The 20,516-nt window shown below is 37.2% G+C and overlaps 1 protein-coding gene and 1 long non-coding RNA gene across 2 annotated transcripts; both read left to right on the plus strand.

Annotated features, from left to right (window-relative positions):
* The first annotated feature begins 1,054 nt into the window (after positions 1–1,054).
* On the plus strand, positions 1,055–3,794 carry LOC127983631 (uncharacterized). The gene is made up of 4 exons (XR_008160469.1): positions 1,055–1,209; positions 1,752–1,822; positions 1,933–1,979; positions 2,134–3,794. It is a non-coding gene; the product is annotated as an uncharacterized LOC127983631 (long non-coding RNA).
* A 13,733-nt stretch (positions 3,795–17,527) lies between these two features.
* On the plus strand, positions 17,528–20,132 carry sox11b (SRY-box transcription factor 11b). Its single transcript, XM_052587254.1, has one exon. It carries the CDS (start codon positions 17,622–17,624, stop codon positions 18,714–18,716), a length of 1,095 nt encoding a protein of 364 aa, XP_052443214.1. The 5' UTR covers positions 17,528–17,621; the 3' UTR covers positions 18,717–20,132.
* Positions 20,133–20,516: the final 384 nt, after the last annotated feature.

Raw genomic sequence — 20,516 nt, forward strand, 5'->3', positions numbered from 1 at the left:
AAAATGGAATCCAGTGCAGCCCTCACCAGGTTGACATAGGCCCTGATGTGCTGCTTAGACATCTTTGCTTTGGTTAAATATGGCTCCACTGTAGGAGATGCAAGCACAATGGTCAAACATGTCCATCTAACATGATTACTTAAAAAAAACTAATGAAAAGTAGAGTAGTGTAATTGAAAAACCTGTGAACGGCCCATAAGAATGTAACTGGAATACAATTTCGATCCCTATAGTCATCCTAATCTTTAGTGTGTGTGTTTTAAAAATCCATGCTAAAATAAAATGAGACAAAATGTACACATTTAATAGCATTATAAAGTCTTCTCCACTTGTTTGTGACAGTTTTATAAGCTGCAACTCTGATTGCGCGACTACACCCACGCACTTCCCTTTTCATTCACTCCAGGAAGCCTCTCCACCGTGTTTGTTTGGGTTACTGTAGAACCACGCAGCCACATGACCCGAGGTCAGATTCAATCTCTGACTCTGATCCACCCAAGTCTTGCCTAAAATAGAGTCTAATAGTATTTGCATTCTGCCCAGACCCTGCTGTATGGGTTAGTGGTGCTGGATGCAGTGAACTGTAAACTCCCTTCTGGCCTGGACATTTGACAGTGCTTAGAATTTGCATTGGGATCCTATTGTGATCCAGATTTGTGCTATTGCAAAAGGAGGAAGTCAATAGGAGGGACATTCACACACGGCAGAGATCAATAGACCGATTATTCTCGTGGCTGCTTGCTCCACCCACTAACGTCTCAGATGTTGGATAAGTTCAGATTACAGGAAGAAAAAAAAACTGAATGCAGCTGTCTTGTCTGAACTTTTATGTCGTAAAATGATTTTAAAGTTTGCATACAAGTATTTGCATGAAGTTAAGTGGCTTCTTAATCCCAGTGATGAACCATTAATGAAAGATGCTCATGCAATGGGGCATTGCTGCTTGAAATTCACAATGTCTTATGATATTTTTGTCACTAAAGCGCTGATTTTGTTTTGTTTTTAACTTGTCCCCTTTCTCTGAAAAAGGAAGGACTGTCTGTTTCCTCCTCTTCCTCTTGCATCACCCTGTTGGTTCATAGATAAGTATGATTCAGCTCAGTCTATTCAGTGCACTGTATTCTTTCTTTTTTTATCATGCCTGGTTTCTGGATTGACTAGAAGAATTATATCATATAGGCATACTACCATTTGGAAGCTTTGGGGTCGGTAAGTTTTTTGTTGTTGTTAAAAGCTTCATCACAGCTGCATTTATTTGATAAAAAAATACAGTAAAACAGTAATATTTTAATAACTTGTTTTTAAATATAATCACTCAATAAGCCATTCTAATTCACTGATTTGCTGCTTAAGAAACTTCATTTTTAACAATGTTTAGAACTGTTCTGCTGCTTAATATTTTTGTGGATTCCACCCAGAATCCTTTGATGAATAGAAAGTTTAAAATAACTAAATGTATATAAGATATTTTTTTGTTTCAATGCACTTTCACTTTTGATCAATTTAATGCATCTTTGCTGAATATGTTTATTTATTTATTTTAAATCTCACTGAATTCAAACTGATGTTTTTTGTGATAACTTCATTAGCAAGTGCAAATTAGTTTTTCAGAGCATGTTACTGTTAATGGTCAATGTCTCACACCCAATGTTAATAGGATTACCCCACAACATCTATTCATCCATCCATCCATCAATCCTTCTCTCTATGTGTGTGTGTGTGTGTGTGTGTGTGTGTGTGTATCATTCCAGACACTCCTGCTCACTCATTCTTTAATAAAACATTTTTTTGCATTTTAGACAATCTCAAGAATGATACAAATGTAAATATGGGTATTTCATCTCTTCCTCACCCATGTGTCATTACAATAACTGCATGAAAAGAGTAATTATTAATATAAATGAATAACTATCTTCACATTTTCTCCTTCAGTGTTCTGCAGAAGAAAGTAAGTCATACAGATTTGGAACAAAATGAAGGTGAGTAAATGGTGACACAATTTGTATATTTTGCCAGAGCTGTTGTACTGCCCTGTAATGAGCACTATAACTTGCAACCCGTTTATTATAATAAGTTCCAAACCAAACTGAAACACTTCACCATTCTCTCCCCTACGCCAATCTCTCTTCTCAGACTCGGTGCAGCTGTGGACCTCTTCACCTCAGCCTGGTACTCGAGGTCTGCACCCCTGCATGACGAACAATGGAGGTATTAGAAGGCCCTGTTAAGCTGCAGCCCTCTTCAAACAGGCAGCCAGCATGGTACCAGATCCAAGCCCTCAGCAGCTGTGCTAACCCCCATTCACTTCACTGACACAAATCCCCGTTCTCCATCCCAAAGACTGCTTAATGCAGGGCTCTCTCAAGTGAAAAGAGTGTTTCTTATGTCTTTATTATCTCAGAAAAAGGACACACAGATTCTTTTTGTGCCAGTACACTTTCATTTGCCATAGGCAAGCAATCTCTCTCTCTCTCTCTCTTTTTTTTTTTTTTTTTTTTTTTTTTGAAAAGGGTAGAGAAAGGGGGTTTTATAACAAGCCTGTAGCAGAGTGAGCAGGTCTCACAACCTGAAACTTCTTATGTTTCACTGCCTCTTTTCCTGGTATCTGACGCTGGGCTGCCCAGTCTCCATGGTAATTAGACTGAAAATCCTCCAGTACCGGGCCCCTGCATAAAACTCTCTTTGATGGTGAACCTGATTTCCTCAACATGTTTTTTTTTGTTTTGTTTTTTTTGGCTAAGTTGGCTTATGCCCACATCGGTCATTGGATTTTGACCTAACGTACCAACACACTTGTGACACTATGCCCTGTGCTGGTGCACAGAAACCAATTGGATATGCCCTTATAAATCATCACCCACATCCTTCTGAGGAGAGTGGAAAAATAAAATAGCAGGCAGGCCTGTAGCCCTGGGAGGGAGGAGGCACAACTGGAATGCATTCTGCCGAAGAACAGGGGATATTAAATACATAGCAGCAGCTGGAAGTGTTCAGATACTCAGAAGAAATGTTGCAGTGGATTGGTAGAAGCTATAACAGATAATGACTGCATTACATTGATCTTAATCAATATTATTATGCGGAATCCCTGATATATAGATCACATGCACTGTAAACCCAGACAAAAATACACTTTCAGATATAGTTTTTAAAAAGTGTTTATCGATTTGATACATTTCTCCAAACTCAGGTCACTGTTCTCAAAACAGTTAACACAGTGATCTGAATAGTTAATGTAATTTTCTAAAAATATGTTTTTTTAATTATTAAAATGATAATTTTTTTAAGTATTTGAATGTACGGTGGTTTCCGGCTCCTTCTTCCCACACAACAAACTTTGTTAGATTGTCTTTAATAATAAAATAAACAAACAAAAAATGAAAGTAAAGTGGCAGCACCTCTCGTACGACTGCCACAGACAAAACACAAAATAAAATCCAGGCCTGGTCCTCTTTCGTCTTTCAGAGTCGTTTACTCCTCCTTTTATCCTTCCGGAGCTCCTCTGTGGGACTCAAGACCGGTGAGAGGTGCAGGTGTCACTCATTATTAATTACTCCACCGGCCTCGCTGCGTTCCCAGAGCCCAAATTAATATTTACTTTTAATAAATGCTTTAAATAAAAACACATTTTTCCTCATATTCTCAGAATAAATGTATTGTATTTATATAGCCCAATTATATTGTTTAGCTAAAAATATGATACTGTATATACTGTATTAAATATATAAAATAAATAACATGTATTTTCAAAATTTTAAATAAAATGAAAAAAATTGCCTTATGCCTTTATATTGATATTTATATTGCCCAAATTTTTATACAAATATAATTTAATCATAATAATAATAATAATATATCTGTGGGTGGGTGTGTTAGATATATATATATATATATATATATATATATATATATATATATATATATATATATATATATATATATATATATATATATATATATATATATATATATATAATTATTATTATTATCATTGTCAGTATTATTATTTCTGATGTTTATCAGTACATTTTGGATACCAACTAATATTAGAGATGTTTTCTTTAATATTGTATATATAACCTGTTTTTTATTTGAACTGAACATTAGATGACGGAAAGTTAGTAAATAGGAGAAACAAGCTTGCATGATTCAGTGTCCAATTAATGAATTATTCATGCTAATTTTTTTCTGCTGTAACTTTCCATCATCTAATGTTCAATTAAAGTTAATCTTATAGCATTTAAAATGAATGATTTGAGTTTACATTGACATTTATGCATTTGGCAGACACGTTTATACAAACTTACATTGCAAGGTATACATTTACTTTATATCAGTTCTACCTTTCCATGCATTGCTATCACCATGGTATTGTTTTTAAACCACAGTCTTAGATTTTAGATTTTAGCAAATAGATTCCAGTTCCAAAAATAAGCAGAGAATCTCAGACATGTGGCTGAGAAATCCCTTTCACATAACGGTCCACATTCCAACTGAGAAACCTCACCAGTCATTTCATTTTACCTTTCTTCAGCTCTCTGGGGCAATAAGGATGTTTGAGGCCAGCATGACCTGGCATGTAGGAATGATTTTTATTGGGACAGGTTTCAGGCAGTGAGCCCAGCAGACGGTTAACTGTTTAAGCATATACAAAAAGCTTTTGAATATTGTCGAAGCGCTGCTCTCATCAGCCGCTGAAGGAGTTCACCTTGAAAATGATGTGTTGATTCTCTGATGTGTAAATCTGAATACAGGATGTAGCCATAAACCTCTGACTCTCATGACCACGCTTGCAAATTTCAGCTATCAAATCTGAGTGGCTGCCACGAGAAAAGCACAACTCTTTTTTCGCTTTTGAATCTGAACTTCCAAACAACCGAGACGTGATCGGCAAGGGCTCTTCTGCCTTTTCATCTTCAAAGGCATGCTATTAATAATCTCCATAAATAATAACAGGTTGCCAGGAGTATGACGTGGATGCGAATGTCACAGTGTATGCCCCCGAACACTTTGTCTGTCTCAGAGGGCACGGTGTATAAAGCCTGAACTCACTCATCACTAAACTGCACATAGATAAAATATAATAAGATCCATCCAGTTATTATATATCTTTGCACACATTTAAGTGAACATGGAGGTGAATGTTATGTTGTTGCCATGGTTATTCTGAAATGAAAAGGGAGTTATTGACACCTTTTTCCTTTCTCCAATGAAAAAGATTCAAATGTATTTACTCTTTCAGAGTTTGTAAGGGGCCACATAACAGGAATGACTTAATGACAGTTTTACTAGCTGAGAGGTCTTGAGTGGAATTAGCCATCTGACCAGCATTCTTGATAAAGATTCTTCCAAGACAATGATTAAAAGTAGGTTTCATGCCATACTGGAGAAGACTGATCTCCAGGCATAGCCTTTCTAGGAATATCAATGTTGAGTCAAGCTACTTTTTCTTCATCTCAAGCCGTTTCTTCTGCATCTCTCTTTCTGCCCCACTTTACTGGGATCTGTCACTGCATTCAGTTTCTGGCTCTGTTCATCTCCAGTTTGATAAATTAAGAAACTGTGTCCAAGTTGCCTCTGTGCAATAGATTGGCACTAATAGATTTGTGGATAATATTAGTCACCATTCTATCTCTCTAACTACCTCTCACATTCTACCCTCTTCAGAAATTATAAAGTGCTCCCCCTCCTTCTTTCTTTCAGTGCACATGAAAAATGTACACATGTAAGTGTAAATGACCTGGGGAAATTACTGGTGTGCTTCACACGAACATGTGAGATCCCCATCTATCTCTTCTCCTCCGCTATTAGACACTTAATCTGTCATCATGTCAGCTTTTTTCTCTTATAGCAAGATCGCTTGACACACGGCAGATTTTACCAGTGTAAGATCAGATATGTGGGATGATAGCTTAACATATTGTGGTGCAGGGCCGTCACCACAACAACCACAATGACATACTGCTGGGTGAATTGAAGCTGATGTCACGTAGTACTTTTGTATATATATATATATATATATAGATAGGTTATTTTAAAATATATAAAAAATAGTGAAATTTGTAAATGTAACTTGAAATCAATTGAAATATATACATACATATATACATATATATATATATATATATATATATATATATATATATATATATATATATATATATATATATATATATATATATATATATATAACCCTAACCCTATATATATATATATATATATATATATATATATATATATATATATATGTACACTGAATTCATTTAATTTAAAGAATTGATTTAATATGTATAGTGAAATTTGTTAATGTAACAATAGCAATTTTATATTTATTGTTTATATTTTTGATACAATGTTAATAATTACATTTAAATTATATAAAATTTGTGAATGTAACATTAAAGGCTGCTTTTATATTTTATATAATTTTATATTTGTATTAAATGTATATCATTACATTTAAATAATTTAACTTAAATTATTAAAATATATAAAACAGTGACATTTGTAGATGAAACAAAAGCAGTTTTTGTTACGCCTACATATTTTTTTTATATTTTTATAAAAACTTGAATTACATTTAAATAATTTGTTTAAAATACCTTAAATATTTCATATATATTTAAATATATATTTAAATATATATTTATATATATATATATATATATATATATATATATATATATATATATATATATATATATATATATATATATATATACACACACACAAAGTTCAACTAAAAGGTAGACATATACAGGCCTAGATGTTAGGCTACAGGGCAAGATCAGAGACATCTAGGCCCAGTTTACACTTATCTTTAAATTAAAAAAATAATAATTTATGCATTTAGCAGACACTTTTATCCAAAGCGACTTACAGTGCATTCAGGCTATCAATTTTTACCTATCATGTGTTCCCAGGGAATCGAACCCCCAACCTTGTGCCTAATAGCACAGTGCTCTAAAAATTGAGCTACAGGAACATAACATCTTTAACACCATTTCAGGTGAGGCGTTTACAAGTCATCAGGTAAGACAGACCATTCACACCTGATATTGCCACGTGACTCAAAAGCATCTCCTGTGACCACTTGTGATCAGATTTCATCAAGGGGATTTCATGAGCGCATACATCACGTGCTCTGTCACTGTGCCAAAACAAGCTGCTAAAACTGGCAAAATGCCAGCACAAAACGTTTTGGACCTCGTTTTACCTCTGTCCACCAATCAGATCATCCAAGACGGATGTTAATGCCAGGTAGAAACGGGGCCCTAGAGCTCCAGGAGTCTTCAGTGTGTCTAATCAGAGTCAATGTGCCCACCTCCCCACCCCCCAAAATGTAATGGGCTAGATTAATCCCTGCCTCTCTGCCTGTACTGAGGGGTAGCAGGGGCTTTGCCTTATAATAGCGGCCATTCATCACTGATGTGTGTGCTTTGTGTCAATAGATGTGAGGGAATACTAGTATCTTCACACCTAAAGATAACACTTAGAGCATAGTGGGGAAAAGAAGACAGGTTTCTTAAATGTTCTGAGAGGAATAAAGACATATCGAACAGCCTCAAAATAGAAGGAAAGCACAGGTTAAGAGTGGATGCGGATGTGAATGTGCAGTATTTTATTGCCTATTCCATGTCTTGTGCTTCTGAAAATGAAAAGGAGGATTATTTTGCTGAGAACTGAATGCACTTCAGAAATATACAGAGTAAGCAGTCGTTAAACAACTGGGGCCAATTTAGCTTCCAGAAAGGCCCTTTCCGTTTAAGAACATCTGTTACAAAGGTATATTGAAAAATACAGTTTTTTTATGACTAGGAAACAGGAAATGAGATTAAGGGCCTTCTAAATATAAGTCGTATAAATATAAGATCTTAGCTCTTCCACAACATCTAAGGTTTCAGGAAAAGTGGGCTGTGTTATTCTAGAAATACTTGATATTCTGAGCAAACGCGTGGAACTCTATACAGTATTTCATTTCGTGACATTGACTTGCCATGCCATTCTGGCAGAACCTCCTTTCCTCATAAATAAATGTGCGGCTGTTGAGATTATGTGATAAGACAGAATGACTGACATTTGTAGAATATAGAGGGGGAAGACACTTAAAAGGCAAAGGAAGATCTGTGATATGGACTGGTGGAAAATAGCGATCTATATGTGCATATTTTAAGGTCATGCATAGAATATATCACCAGACCTATATTTATATTCCTTTATCTGTAAATGCAAAACAAACTATTATTTAATTATAAATGGGGAAGTAACAAATGCAAATTTAATTTGGTCTAGTGGATATACATTATTGATAATGTCTGAATGAAATTTAATTTTATTCTGAAGGTAGTGAGGAGGACAAAATTGTATTTCTTCTTGCTGTCAACATTGCTTTTTTACAGAAGTTCTTCAAACCTTCTGAGGTTGCATGAGAAGAACAAAAACACTACAGTTTACAAGTATGAGGTCAGTAAGATTTTTTATGTTTTTGAGATAAATCTCTTAAGGTTGTGTTAACTGAACAAAAATATATAAAACAGCTATTTAAAATGTAACACTTTCCTATGTAAATTTAAAAAAATTCTGTGATGACAAACCTGAATTGTTTTACTGAATTACTCAAGTCTTCAGCATCACATGATCCTTCAGAAATCATCCTATGTTGGTTTTGTGCTCAAAAAACATTTCTTATTATTATTGAATGTAAAAAATAAAATATTGTGATTTCAGCTAAATCCCATAAAAAGAAGAGCAAAGAGCACCTTACTGTAATGAATTCTCTTTGCTTGGATAGGTTTGCAGCAGGCAGGCTTTCAGCACCTCAGAGCTGTGTCTCAGTCAGGTTCATCAGGTTCGTTTCAGGCTCATTGGGGCCAGTTGATGGGAGCATGGCTCTTTGGACGTGAGGGTTGAACGTAGAGGTGCCTGTATAGAAAAAGTACTCCACAACCACACACAGCATCTCACAGAATGATGTGTACTTGACTAAGACTGTAGGGACTCTGAGGACATGAGGTCTTTTCTATGTTTAATAATGATGACCAATGACGCATTGTTTAGTGGTTATAGGCTGCGACCCTTTTAGACCTGATTTTTTATTTCTTTTTACCTCAACTGAGTTTAAATCTGACTTTATATCTCACAATTCTGAGCTTTACAAGATATAAACTTGATATATACCTGTTTATATATTAATATAAACACTGATATAAACATGGAATTCTGTGACAAAACAGGACTGAAGGGTCCTACAAATGTTAAATTCTGAAATAGAAACTTAGAGTTGACAGCAGCTCCCATAGACAGCAAGGGTACTACCACGATCCAGGTCCAGATACGTAGTAAGGATATCCGTAAAATAGTCCATGTGACATCAGTAGTTCAACTGTAATTTAACGAAGCTACAAAAATTCTTTTTGTGTGCAAAGAAAACTAAAATAACAACTTTGTTGCCTGCTGTGGCTTGCCTCCATTTAATATTACATAAAATTACGGCTGAACTACTGATGTCACATGGACTATTTTACAGACATCCTTGCGTTTCTGAACATTGTTCATGGTAGTACCCTTGCTGTCTATGGGAGGGTCAAAGTGTGCATCAAAAATATCTTCATATGTGTTCTGAAGATGAACGAAGGTCTTACAGGTTTGGAACGACTTGAGGGTGAGTGACAGAATTTTCATTTTTGGGTGAACTATCCCTTTAATATCACATTATGCACACAAAACAGTGCAATTCTTGTCATCTTTAAAGTAAAACATACTTAAAAATCAGCAGACAGCAGTGATAGTTGTGTGTATAATTGAGTGTGAAATTTGCATCACTTTAAGACTGCATTTATGTGCTGCTCTGTAATCGGAAAGGGCTTTGTAATCATCACATTATTCACTCCCAACAGCCATGGGGAGCACGACTCCCTTGGTGTTTTTTAAAAGTTTGCAAAAGGAAAGAGCTCTTCACATTTCACTCCAATTTTGTTAAATACCGCAATCCAACAGCACAACACCCCCCACCCCACCCCCTTCGCCTCGTACTCATTCGTGTGGTGTCTCACTGTTCATTAAACAGCGAGGGAGTGTGAGTGCCCTTAATGGATGTTGACGTGGTGCCTCAGATAAAGTGCAAGCTGTGGATCTTGTTACGTGCAGGTTGTTCTGAATAAGCCCACCTGCAACCTCAACTTTAGCCTTTCAGTGTTTGTCATGCTCGGGCTCAGCGCACCTCTCTCCCGCCGCACCAGGTAATTAACTGGAATGTCAACATAAGATGAACTGCTGTGAAATAATAGCTTCTTTTATCCAGGAGTCGCGATTATTATCTTTGTTTTGTTTTTTTCTTTTCCTACCCATCTCCAGCACTGTCATCCACCCCTCAACCCGGCCCCTCCTCACCATTGTCTTATTTGTTCACAATTGATGACATCCTCTACTTACCTTTAAATTAGTCTGCCCTCAGGATGAAGTGTTCTGAAGGAGAACTCTGTGAAGTAGCTGTGAGCAGTTTGCGAGTAAACCCGTGACAGCTTTCTAATTCAGGGGGTTTTGGTAACAGCTGGAGTTTCAAGGCTGCACTGTAAAAATTCACAGAAAGAAGTGTCGAGTGTTAAGGAGGAAACATCTCTTAACTACCTGAAACCTTTCATGAGCTGAACTTCTCTTAAAGGAATAGTTCACCTTATGTCATTCCAAACCTGTTTGACTTACTTACTTTCTTTCGTTTAACACATAAGGCATTCTTATTCATGCTATAACAATGAATGGGGACGGAAGACTTTAAGCTTCAAAACAGCATGTGAAAGTATCATATAAGTCATTTTGACTCATGCATGATGTTCCAGTTCATCTGAAGCCACATGACAGAGTGGAATTAAAATCATTATTCACTTCTTACTAACTAATGAGTCAAAGACATATAAGACCCATTGGGTTTCTTGTGTATACTAATGGATATGTCTTTTTTACCTTATGAATTAAGAACTTAATTATTTGATATATTATGGTGGGACACAGGAGGTAAAAAAAGGGTAAAAAAAAAAAAAAAAAGACTATCTGTTATCACCTAACTTACCCAGTTGACTGATTACATTGATAAATGCAAACAGTTTTGTATTCAAAGTTTTGTAAAATGGTGTTTAAATATCCAAATATGTTATTATTTAATTAAATATGCACTAATTTGCATATTTCTAGTACAAAAATCTAAACACTGGATGAACCCAGTTTCAAACACCTTTTTTTTTTTAGACAGAAAACAATATATTTTCACAATTTCGGGGGGAATAATATGTTGTATATAATCAAGCAAATTATATATGAACAAATCCCTCTAGAACAACCCTCAGGATACAGACTTGAATAAAACTGTAAAGTTTGGTGTGTGTAAGTGCTACTGAAGTGGAGATTTATTGCTCAGTGTCAAAGAAAAAACTCATTTTGAGAAAACGGCCTTTAAAAATATGTATTAATTCAAATCTATTGACACAAACAGATAAAGTGCTATAAAAGAAACACTTAATGGTGTCTTTTAGTTGTTTTCTTTCCATTAGTCTGAAGAAAAAAAAAAACTAAACCAAAAAGCCAAAATCTCAAACTTGCCAGGTGCATGAAAATACTAATCATGACAGTATGTAATTTTTTAAGGTAACTATTAATTAAGAGTAAATTGCTCAACACTGGGAAAGCAGCTCAGCTCTTGTTGCTCTATAAATGGCTGCTCAGTTAAAAGCAAGATTGTACTTCTGATTCTGACAAAGACCTGGACCGATTCCAGCCCTTGTAAATCTGTGAAACTAGGTCAAACATTCTCTCCACACAATTTAATGGTACAACTCAGGTAGTGGTTTGGATTTAATAAAATGCCCGAGGCACAACACAAAATGATCAGCATGAGTATGTTTATTATTTATACACCTTACACGGTTTGGTAGAAAGATAATAAAGCAGCATTGTCTGATTGATGCCTTTCATCTTGCCCTTTGCCACCACATATGCATGAGGCCTGTAGCTATGACATGAAATCGGCTCCAGTAATCGATAGTTTGAAAAGGGCACACACACACGCACAGAAATCTATGTCCACCCTGCACCTTGTCGAGCCTTCCTGTGGTGTCAAGAAAGAAAAAAAAACTCTCCCTCAGGCAGTGCAATCCATCAACACAGGGCCTGGCCTTCAGACTAAACACACTCTCATTATAGTGGGTCAGGGCCCCACGAGAACCTCTGAATACATGTTTACTATTACTGCAAAAAAGAGCAAGCAAGTGCACCGTACATACCAGTGCTCAGTTTTATGTTGTTGCTTTTAGGGATGGTTCATCAACGGCCCAACAGCCAACTAGTTGATTAGTGAGCCCACGTAGTTTATTTAGATTTCCCTTGTATACATTTTTTGTAGTTTTGGTGCTTTAATTAACATGCTGACATGTTTTTAAAAAGCACATCTGCATTCTGTTCCGATTCATTGCACACAGTCAAGCTGTTTTTTTTTTTTTATGCAAAATCGTGTTGCTGTGTAAACGCCTCCTAACAATGTGTTCAGTGGACCTAAAACCAGTCCGTTTATGCAGCTCTAACTTTAACCCTATAGTGACAGTGACAAAAAGCCTACTGTATCATATTTGATGCACAAATTAAAAACACGATCAAAACATTTCTGAAATAACTTGTTGACGATCTACTACATAACTTCTGATTAATAGGTAATACCTTTTAGCAAGTAAAATGACTTTCAGCTTGTGGTTCAAATGTATTTTTTATAAAGTAAACATAAGAACAGCTTTTATACCATTAGTATTATTTTATGATGAAAACAACTTAGGTTTACTTGATTATCCATAAATCATCAATATTAGGAAAAATTACATTAAAATGTGAGTATTAAATATGCTACAGTAGGCATTGGAGGAACGTTTATTTATACATCCCCCAGTCATCATTGTATCGCATTGCATTATGAATATGTTTTGCCTCCCACAATGAAATCTTCAGAACTTTGAACTAAGCACTTAAATATTATCTTTCTAAGACATACTATTTGGAGGTATTGGGAGTGAGAACAGCATTTTATACATTATTATAAGACAAGTTTTGTTTTTTAGACGACTGATGCCAAGTGCTTGGTTCTATGCTGCTTGACAATACAACACCATAAACATTCAGGTTTTAACATAAATTGAGTTGGTAACTTTTTTCAAAGTCAATAGTAGTGTAACTTGAGAATAGTAAGTTGTTTTTGGCGTTTACCTCAGTACTTTCATCATTTTGACACGGAGGCACTGAAGAGAGTGTTGTGAAATCCTGTAAATAACTTCAACAGTCACCTCCAATTCACACAGAGATGTTTTTTGTAAGAATACAAAAACAAGGTTATGGTGTTGGAGTGTAATCTGCCATTGCATTTGCTGCATTGACATCGTCTAACACAAGCACACACCAGCGTGTTAAGTATTCTCTGTTTATCTTCTCGTGAAGTCACTCCTGTCTGCCAAGCATCAGACCTTGAAAGTGTGGAGACATGGGGTCAATTGCATTACAGTATGTATTCCACTTCAGAGGTTCCTTATCTAACCCTGATAACAAAATCCTTTACCATCCCCAAATCACAGCGACAGTGGTATTCTCACTAGAGGATGAGGAAAAATGTTTTGGAAACAGCAGAATTAGATCAAATATCATGCATGGTGAGTTGAGGAAATGTCCTTAAAATAAAGAGTAAAATGACAGAAAAAGGCTCCCTCGAGACATCTTTGAAAATCATACAACATTTTTGGTGTGCGGTCTACTGCTGACTTTAAAATTTTGTCAACAGCTTGAAGTTAAAGACCTGTTTAGTTTCTAACTAAACAAAAATAATTGTTTAACCAGGGGTTTTCAAAATGGGGCCTGCAAGATTACTGTTTTGTTGAAAAATGTATACGGTTAAACTAACAGTAATAGTTGACCGAAATATAGTATCACACAATATTATGTATTATATTCATGAACTAATGGATACATGAAAATATAGCTGTCGGAAGGGGATTCCTTTAAATGTAATTTATCTGAGGATCCCTGGATCAAAATATGAAAACTCTAGGTCAAATGTTTGGAGTTGGAAAGATTTTCCTGAAAAAAGTCTCTCATGCTCACCAAGACTGCACATAATGATAAAAAATATTTTAAAAACATTGTGATATATTAAGCATATATCTATTTTTAAATATATTATATTCCTGTGATGGTAAAGCTACATTTTCAGCATTATTCCTCCAGTCTTCAGACTCACATCCTTCAGAAATTATTTTAATATGCTGATTTGGGGCTTATTATAAATATTGGAAACAATTGTGCTGCTTAATATTTTTGCTGAAACTGATACTTTTTTTCTGGATTGTTTGATGAATAGAAAGTTTTCTGAATAATTTTTTTTTTTTTTTATCTAATTGACAGTATATTTAAACTAAATATTTCCAACCAATCTGCACAGCTTTACAAAACAATTGCAACAGTCCGCTTCCACGCCTACTCAACAGTGTTTTGAGTTCACACTTCTAGAACGGCAGCCGTTAGGTAAGACCAAAGCTTGCCATTGAGTTACCAATCAATGTCCAGGATGCTAGGCTTGTTAACTCCTTTATGTGAATGTGGCACTCCACCCATTGCAAGTGTCCCTCCAACCCTGCAGTCACCTAATCTGACTTTGGCCCTTTGTGTGCAGTTGAGATTGAAGGCGTATTGAACGAGCCCGTCCAGGGGCCATTCAGAAGGTATACGTCCCTGCATCTTCAATATCAGATAGCTCCTAGTCAGGACTATCTATTGATCCATTGCTTTAGCACTTCTCCAGTGGGTGAGTGGCAGCTCCTAGTCTAAGAAAGATAAACGCCATGGAGGAGATGAGTCATTCCTGTCTGGTCTGCTCTTCTCTGTCTCTCTATCATCTTCTCTTCACCTCTTCCCTCCGCCAGACCCATTTTACCACTGTACAAGCCTCATCTAATTTACTGTAATGCACCACTGCTTTGAGAGCAGGAGGGTGTTATTATAAAAATAAAATGGGAAAAATGGGTGCAGCAAGAATTCTTGAATGTTCCTGGCTTGAAGAAGCTTAAAGGAATATTCAAAACACCATTTGTGGCATAATGTTGATAATAACAAAGAATAATTTGGCTTCATCCCTCATTTTCTGTGCAAAAAAGGCTAAAACTGAGGTTACAGTGGGGCGCTTATAATGGATGTGAATGAGGCCAATTTTTGGAGGATTTAAAAGCTGAAATGCGAAGCGTATCATTTTATAAAACCACTTATATTAATTCCTCTGTTAAAACTTGAGCTATAAAGCTGTGCTAGTCATTTTTAGTAGTTTTAGGGGTCATGATGATGCATTGTCATGGCAACAAAGTTGTAAAATTGGATATAACTTTGCAAAGAAAAGGTTACTAAGCAATTTTCACACTATAATCATGTAAACGTGCATTTCGTACATGTCTTGTGGCTATACTGAGCAATTTAATGTTGACTGATTGGCCCCATTCACGTCCATTGTAAGTGCATCACTGTAACCCAGATTTATTTTTCTTTTCTTTTTTTTTAAGAAACATGGAACAAGTGGAAATTATTGTTTGCATGATGGATGAAGTAGATAATAAGCTTATTTTGTTACTTTCGTACATTAGCAGCATGTCAGCCTTTGGTAACTCCAGGTCTTGGGGCGACATTGTCAAGTTTAAATTAGACTATACACAGTAGCTGAAAAGGCTGCAGAATATTATGATCCATGGCTCAGAGTTGGAAAGACATGTGGCTTGTGGCAGACAGCACTCGGGAAGCAGCCAGTCCCAGCGGGAAGACGTGATGGGAGGGAAGGGGGTGGTCTGGTCTGTAGGAGACGCTGCCCGTGAAAATTAATCTTAGGCTGTATATCAATATCTCAATGCAAAACTGCCCAGCAAAATCCTCTCATTGCATTTCTAATGTGTCACAGCATGAGTCTGAGGTGGGGGAGGAAGTGATGCGTGGGGGCAGGGCAGGACTGATTCAAAGGGGTAAATGATTGCCCTCTAGGGGAAGGAGAAATGAGAGAATGGCAGAGAGGTTTATCAGAGACGGAGCTGGCTGTCAGCCAGAGCTGTGGTATAGGGTGGCCTACAGAGAAAGAGAGAGAGAGAGTCGCTCACCTCCTTGACACAGCAAATCTTTGCACACACTCTCCTGTCTGCTGTCTGGACACATCATATTATATAGAGCAATATGCAAGGTAAATTTATATATAGGTCAAGACGACTGGGTTGCATATAACATCATTATTCTATTATGAGCTCAGGCTTCAGAGTAACAACCTACATACATTTTCCTTGCATAATATAAAGTAAGTGGGACAGGGGTATAATCAACACCAGCACTGGCATTATATCGTCAAAATGTGAATCACTGAATAAAGTCTGCACAGATGTTGAGAAATGTGCGAGTATATTTTTCTAATTGCAAAAAGGAGGGGGAAAGTTAGGAATTAGTTTTACTGACCATAACTTTTAGTGTATCAGTCTGAATATTTTCAACCAACCTGCACAGACAAATAAAAAATAAGTGTTGCAAAACATTGTCAAGATTGTGAATGTAAATGTAGTTTTCAAATTGAGGAATCAAAAATCTTAACAGGTGGAGTCCCATTTTGTTTATTTCATTTATAAAATAAAATTGATTAAAATAAACTAATTAAGAATTGTATTTTGTTTCGGGCGGGGGGGGGGGGGGGGGGGGGGGGTGGATTTAAGCAGTTTGTGACATGTCTGCAGATTGTCATGTTAAAAACCTGCTAAGATTTAGGTATTCAGATTACAATCGTTCTGTCCTAGTTGTACTAGTTATAATTATTAACAGGTATTTTTATAAGTAATGCTTTAGTAGTTGGTGCATGACAAGGACGTGCTCTGATCTTTTAAATACAGATACAGTATATGTTTTTCTTCTCACTTTATCTCTGTCCCCTGTTGTGTTGCACTGAACGAACCCAGTGTTCATTCAATATGCCTGTCTCGCTCACGTAATGAAAATCCCTCCCACAGGCGTGCACACGAATGCAATCTTGGGCTGTGTACGAAGGCAGGATGGCAACAAGACACGTCCGAATCCAGTGTCTGCATAGCATGCTGTCTCTTCATCTGGGTATTTTTTGACAGAAACATATGTATCATTATATACCACTATCCTGTATGTGAAGGAAACAATAAAAAAAAACTTTAGATGAAACATTCAATAAATTTATAAATGTACATGATTTTTTTTTTACTTATAACTTAATTTGTACTGATAACACAAGCAAATAAGCATAGTCTTCACTGATTGTTTTGGTTGATTATATAGTTGACTTGAATTTGTTTTAGATCAGGATGTCTGTTTTCTTATCATACAGCATTTTGTTTATGAAGTCACCATTTAAATTGCCTAGGCAAGGTCTGGTTGGACGCGAAGGGTTAATGTCTGGGCTTGTGGGCGGAGCCGCGGCCCGCTATTGGATAATTATTCGTGACGCAATCGACATGAGAAACCTAGGAACTAGTTAAGAAGGCAGTCGGTAACTTTTAAAAGAGGTTTGTCTTAGAGTGCGGCATCTGCGAGTCTATCGAGGGAGAAAAGTATCTTTGACCATGGTGCAGCAGACGGAGCACAGCGAGACGGAGAGCAGCATGTCGCGAGAGACCACAGACACCGAGGAGAACGAACTGGTGGCGTGCAGTCCGGTGCCACCAAAACCGGACTGGTGCAAGACAGCCACCGGCCACATTAAACGACCCATGAATGCCTTTATGGTGTGGTCCAAGATCGAGAGGAGAAAAATCATGGAGCAGTCACCGGACATGCACAATGCTGAGATCTCCAAAAGACTTGGGAAGCGATGGAAAATGCTGAAGGACAGTGAAAAGATTCCGTTTATCCGCGAAGCCGAGCGGCTCCGGCTCCAACACATGGCTGACTACCCCGACTACAAATACAGACCCAAGAAAAAACCAAAGCTCGACACGAGTTCTTCGAAACCAGCGGTGCAGTCGCCGGAGAAGATCGGTAAAAGTGTCAGAGCTGCAGGGAAGAAGTGCGCGAAACTCAAGCCGAGCAAACCGGGGAACATTACCGCGAGAGCTTCTTCGCAAGATTGCAGGTACAACTATGTTTTCACAAACTTAAAAGTGACCAAGTCTATCAAAAGGGAAATTACTGACGACGAAGATGACGATGACGACGACGACGAGGATGAGGATGACTACGAGGAAGAAGAGCACGTCAGGCTGCACAACGTCCCCGCGAGCCCCACGCTGAGCTCCGCCGCGGAGTCCGAGGGCGCCAGCATGTACGAGGAGTCCAGGCACGCGAGCGCGATTCCCGGCAGCAGACTGTTTTACAACTTCAAGAACATTACCAAGCAGAGCGCAGCTTACCCTGCCTCGGTGTCACCAGCATCCTCTTTCAGGTCCGTCTCTTCTTCGTCCAGCAGCTCCAGCGAGGACTCCGATGACTTGCTGGTGGACTTCAGTTTGAACTTAGCTGCGGGCTCTCACTCCACAGACTTGGGCAACACTTCAGGAAACCTTTGTCTCTCTCTGGTGGATAAAGATTTGGACTCTTACAGCGAGGGCAGCCTCTGTTCTCACTTCGAGTTCCCGGACTATTGCACTCCTGAGCTCAGTGAGATGATTGCGGGAGACTGGCTGGAGGCGAACTTTTCAGACCTGGTTTTCACTTACTAACTTACTAACTCCTCCAGAACCAAGGGGGCATCTCGCATCTTCAGGTTATTTTTGGACTCTGTCTCCGTGCTTGTCCTGGTTAAGACGGTGGATCCTGCGTTACGAGATTTGTAACGTAGAAGAACAAAAATGACAACATTGTCAACATATTGACAGGGCTGTGTGTGTATGGCAAGCGCTTTTAACATATATTCCTTAAAATAACAGTTTCTACTTTTATCTGACAAGCAGTTGTTTTTATCATTGTAAGCCATAAGTAGTTGGTGTTTTTTTTTATTTTATTTTTTTTATTTTTTTTTATATAAGATCACTGTAAATGTCATGTCTTTGCTGCTAGTCACTATGGCAGTATAAAAATCTACTTTTCCATTCCGATAGGTACTAGTATAGGATAATAACTAGTAGGAGTAATATGTATATAAATAATAAATTTCGATTGAAACTGAGATGCTAACCACTATTGAATCATTTAATGGTAATTAAAATAAGTGCTAGTCAAATAAAAATAGAGACCAGTTAGTTTAAAGAAATAAATGTTAAAGTAGCTTGCCATAGTGTGGTTATTCTGTGGGGTTGCAGTGAAACTGCTTAAACTGTGGTGGAGAGCAAAATGTAAAATCTGAACTATGCATTCCCATCCCACCCATATCTCTACAGGGAGCTGGCAAACGGTTGGTGGACCGAATGGAGGCAATTCTGAAACGCTGTTCAGGATGGAACTTATTCTGAGGTCTTATGTGATTTATTTACGCCACAAAAGTTTCTTTTTTGTGTGTGTGTAACCATTTCCGTTTCCCTCCAAGTATGGGCATATTTAAGCAGATAACCACTCTGAACACACAGGTATGGCAGGAAGCATTTTGATACATGACCAACATACCTCATCTTTTTAAAAAAAAAAATTAAAATATTTTCTGGCGTATTTTTGTACAGTTAAAGGGAATGTTCTTACTGTGCTTTAAGTGAGGTTTTTCAGGCACTTCAACCCGGTTTTATTTGTAAAAGCATGCAAGAATTAAACTGAGAAGTCGACTTGCATTTAAATGCCTGGTTATTTTACTCCAGGCAAATGTACAGCTGTAGATCTGAAGCGTTTCTATAGGGAAGTGTACAATGGAATTGGGGGAACACATGAGCCTCATTTCTGGTACTAGATTGAAGATTGTATATGTTCTGTAATATAGTAAAGCTAGGAGTTTATGTATATCTGTTTGAATGGGTCCCAAATAGCAGGTGTAAAACTGGATTTTGTTTTGCTTTTTTATTTTCATTATAATGGCACATTTGTTTTTCATTATTTTGTGCAATATACTCTCAATTGACCATCTGCGTTTTGTAGCAAAGGAAATGAGTTACATGTCGTCATGCTGAAGTCTGTATCTGACACAAATAAATCAGCTGGAACTGATAAGAAAATGTATGTCTGTTTAATGGCATGTGTGTGTTTGAGTGATCAAAGCAAGGATATTTGTGATCTTGCCATTGGGCTCCTTCAGAAGGGTTGGTGTTTCCAGATGCAAGCAAACATTTTCCCACCCCTCCTTTCAGTTTGAGTAATGGCTTTATTTTTTCCCATTTTCCTTCTCCACTGGACCGGAAAAAAAGAAATCTGCTCCTTTAAGAAATCAAATCTCGCGCTGCTGGATGAGGCCCATTTTGATTGGTGTAACCATTACCCCCCCCCCCCACCCTTCTTTTCTTAACTGCATTCATTCAGCAAGCCTCTGAAGTCTAGACTTAATGCAGAATCTGGTAAGTATTCTGCTCTGGAAGTGCACAAAAAATTGCAATCTTATACTC

The sequence above is a fragment of the Carassius gibelio genome, chromosome B20, assembly GCF_023724105.1.
Source record: "Carassius gibelio isolate Cgi1373 ecotype wild population from Czech Republic chromosome B20, carGib1.2-hapl.c, whole genome shotgun sequence".
Classification (NCBI taxonomy): Eukaryota; Metazoa; Chordata; class Actinopteri; order Cypriniformes; family Cyprinidae; genus Carassius; species Carassius gibelio.

Excerpts from the sequence above, each read along its gene's own strand:
- sox11b (XM_052587254.1), top strand. The coding sequence starts at position 17,622 with ATGGTGCAGCAGACGGAGCACAGCGAGACGGAGAGCAGCATGTCGCGA.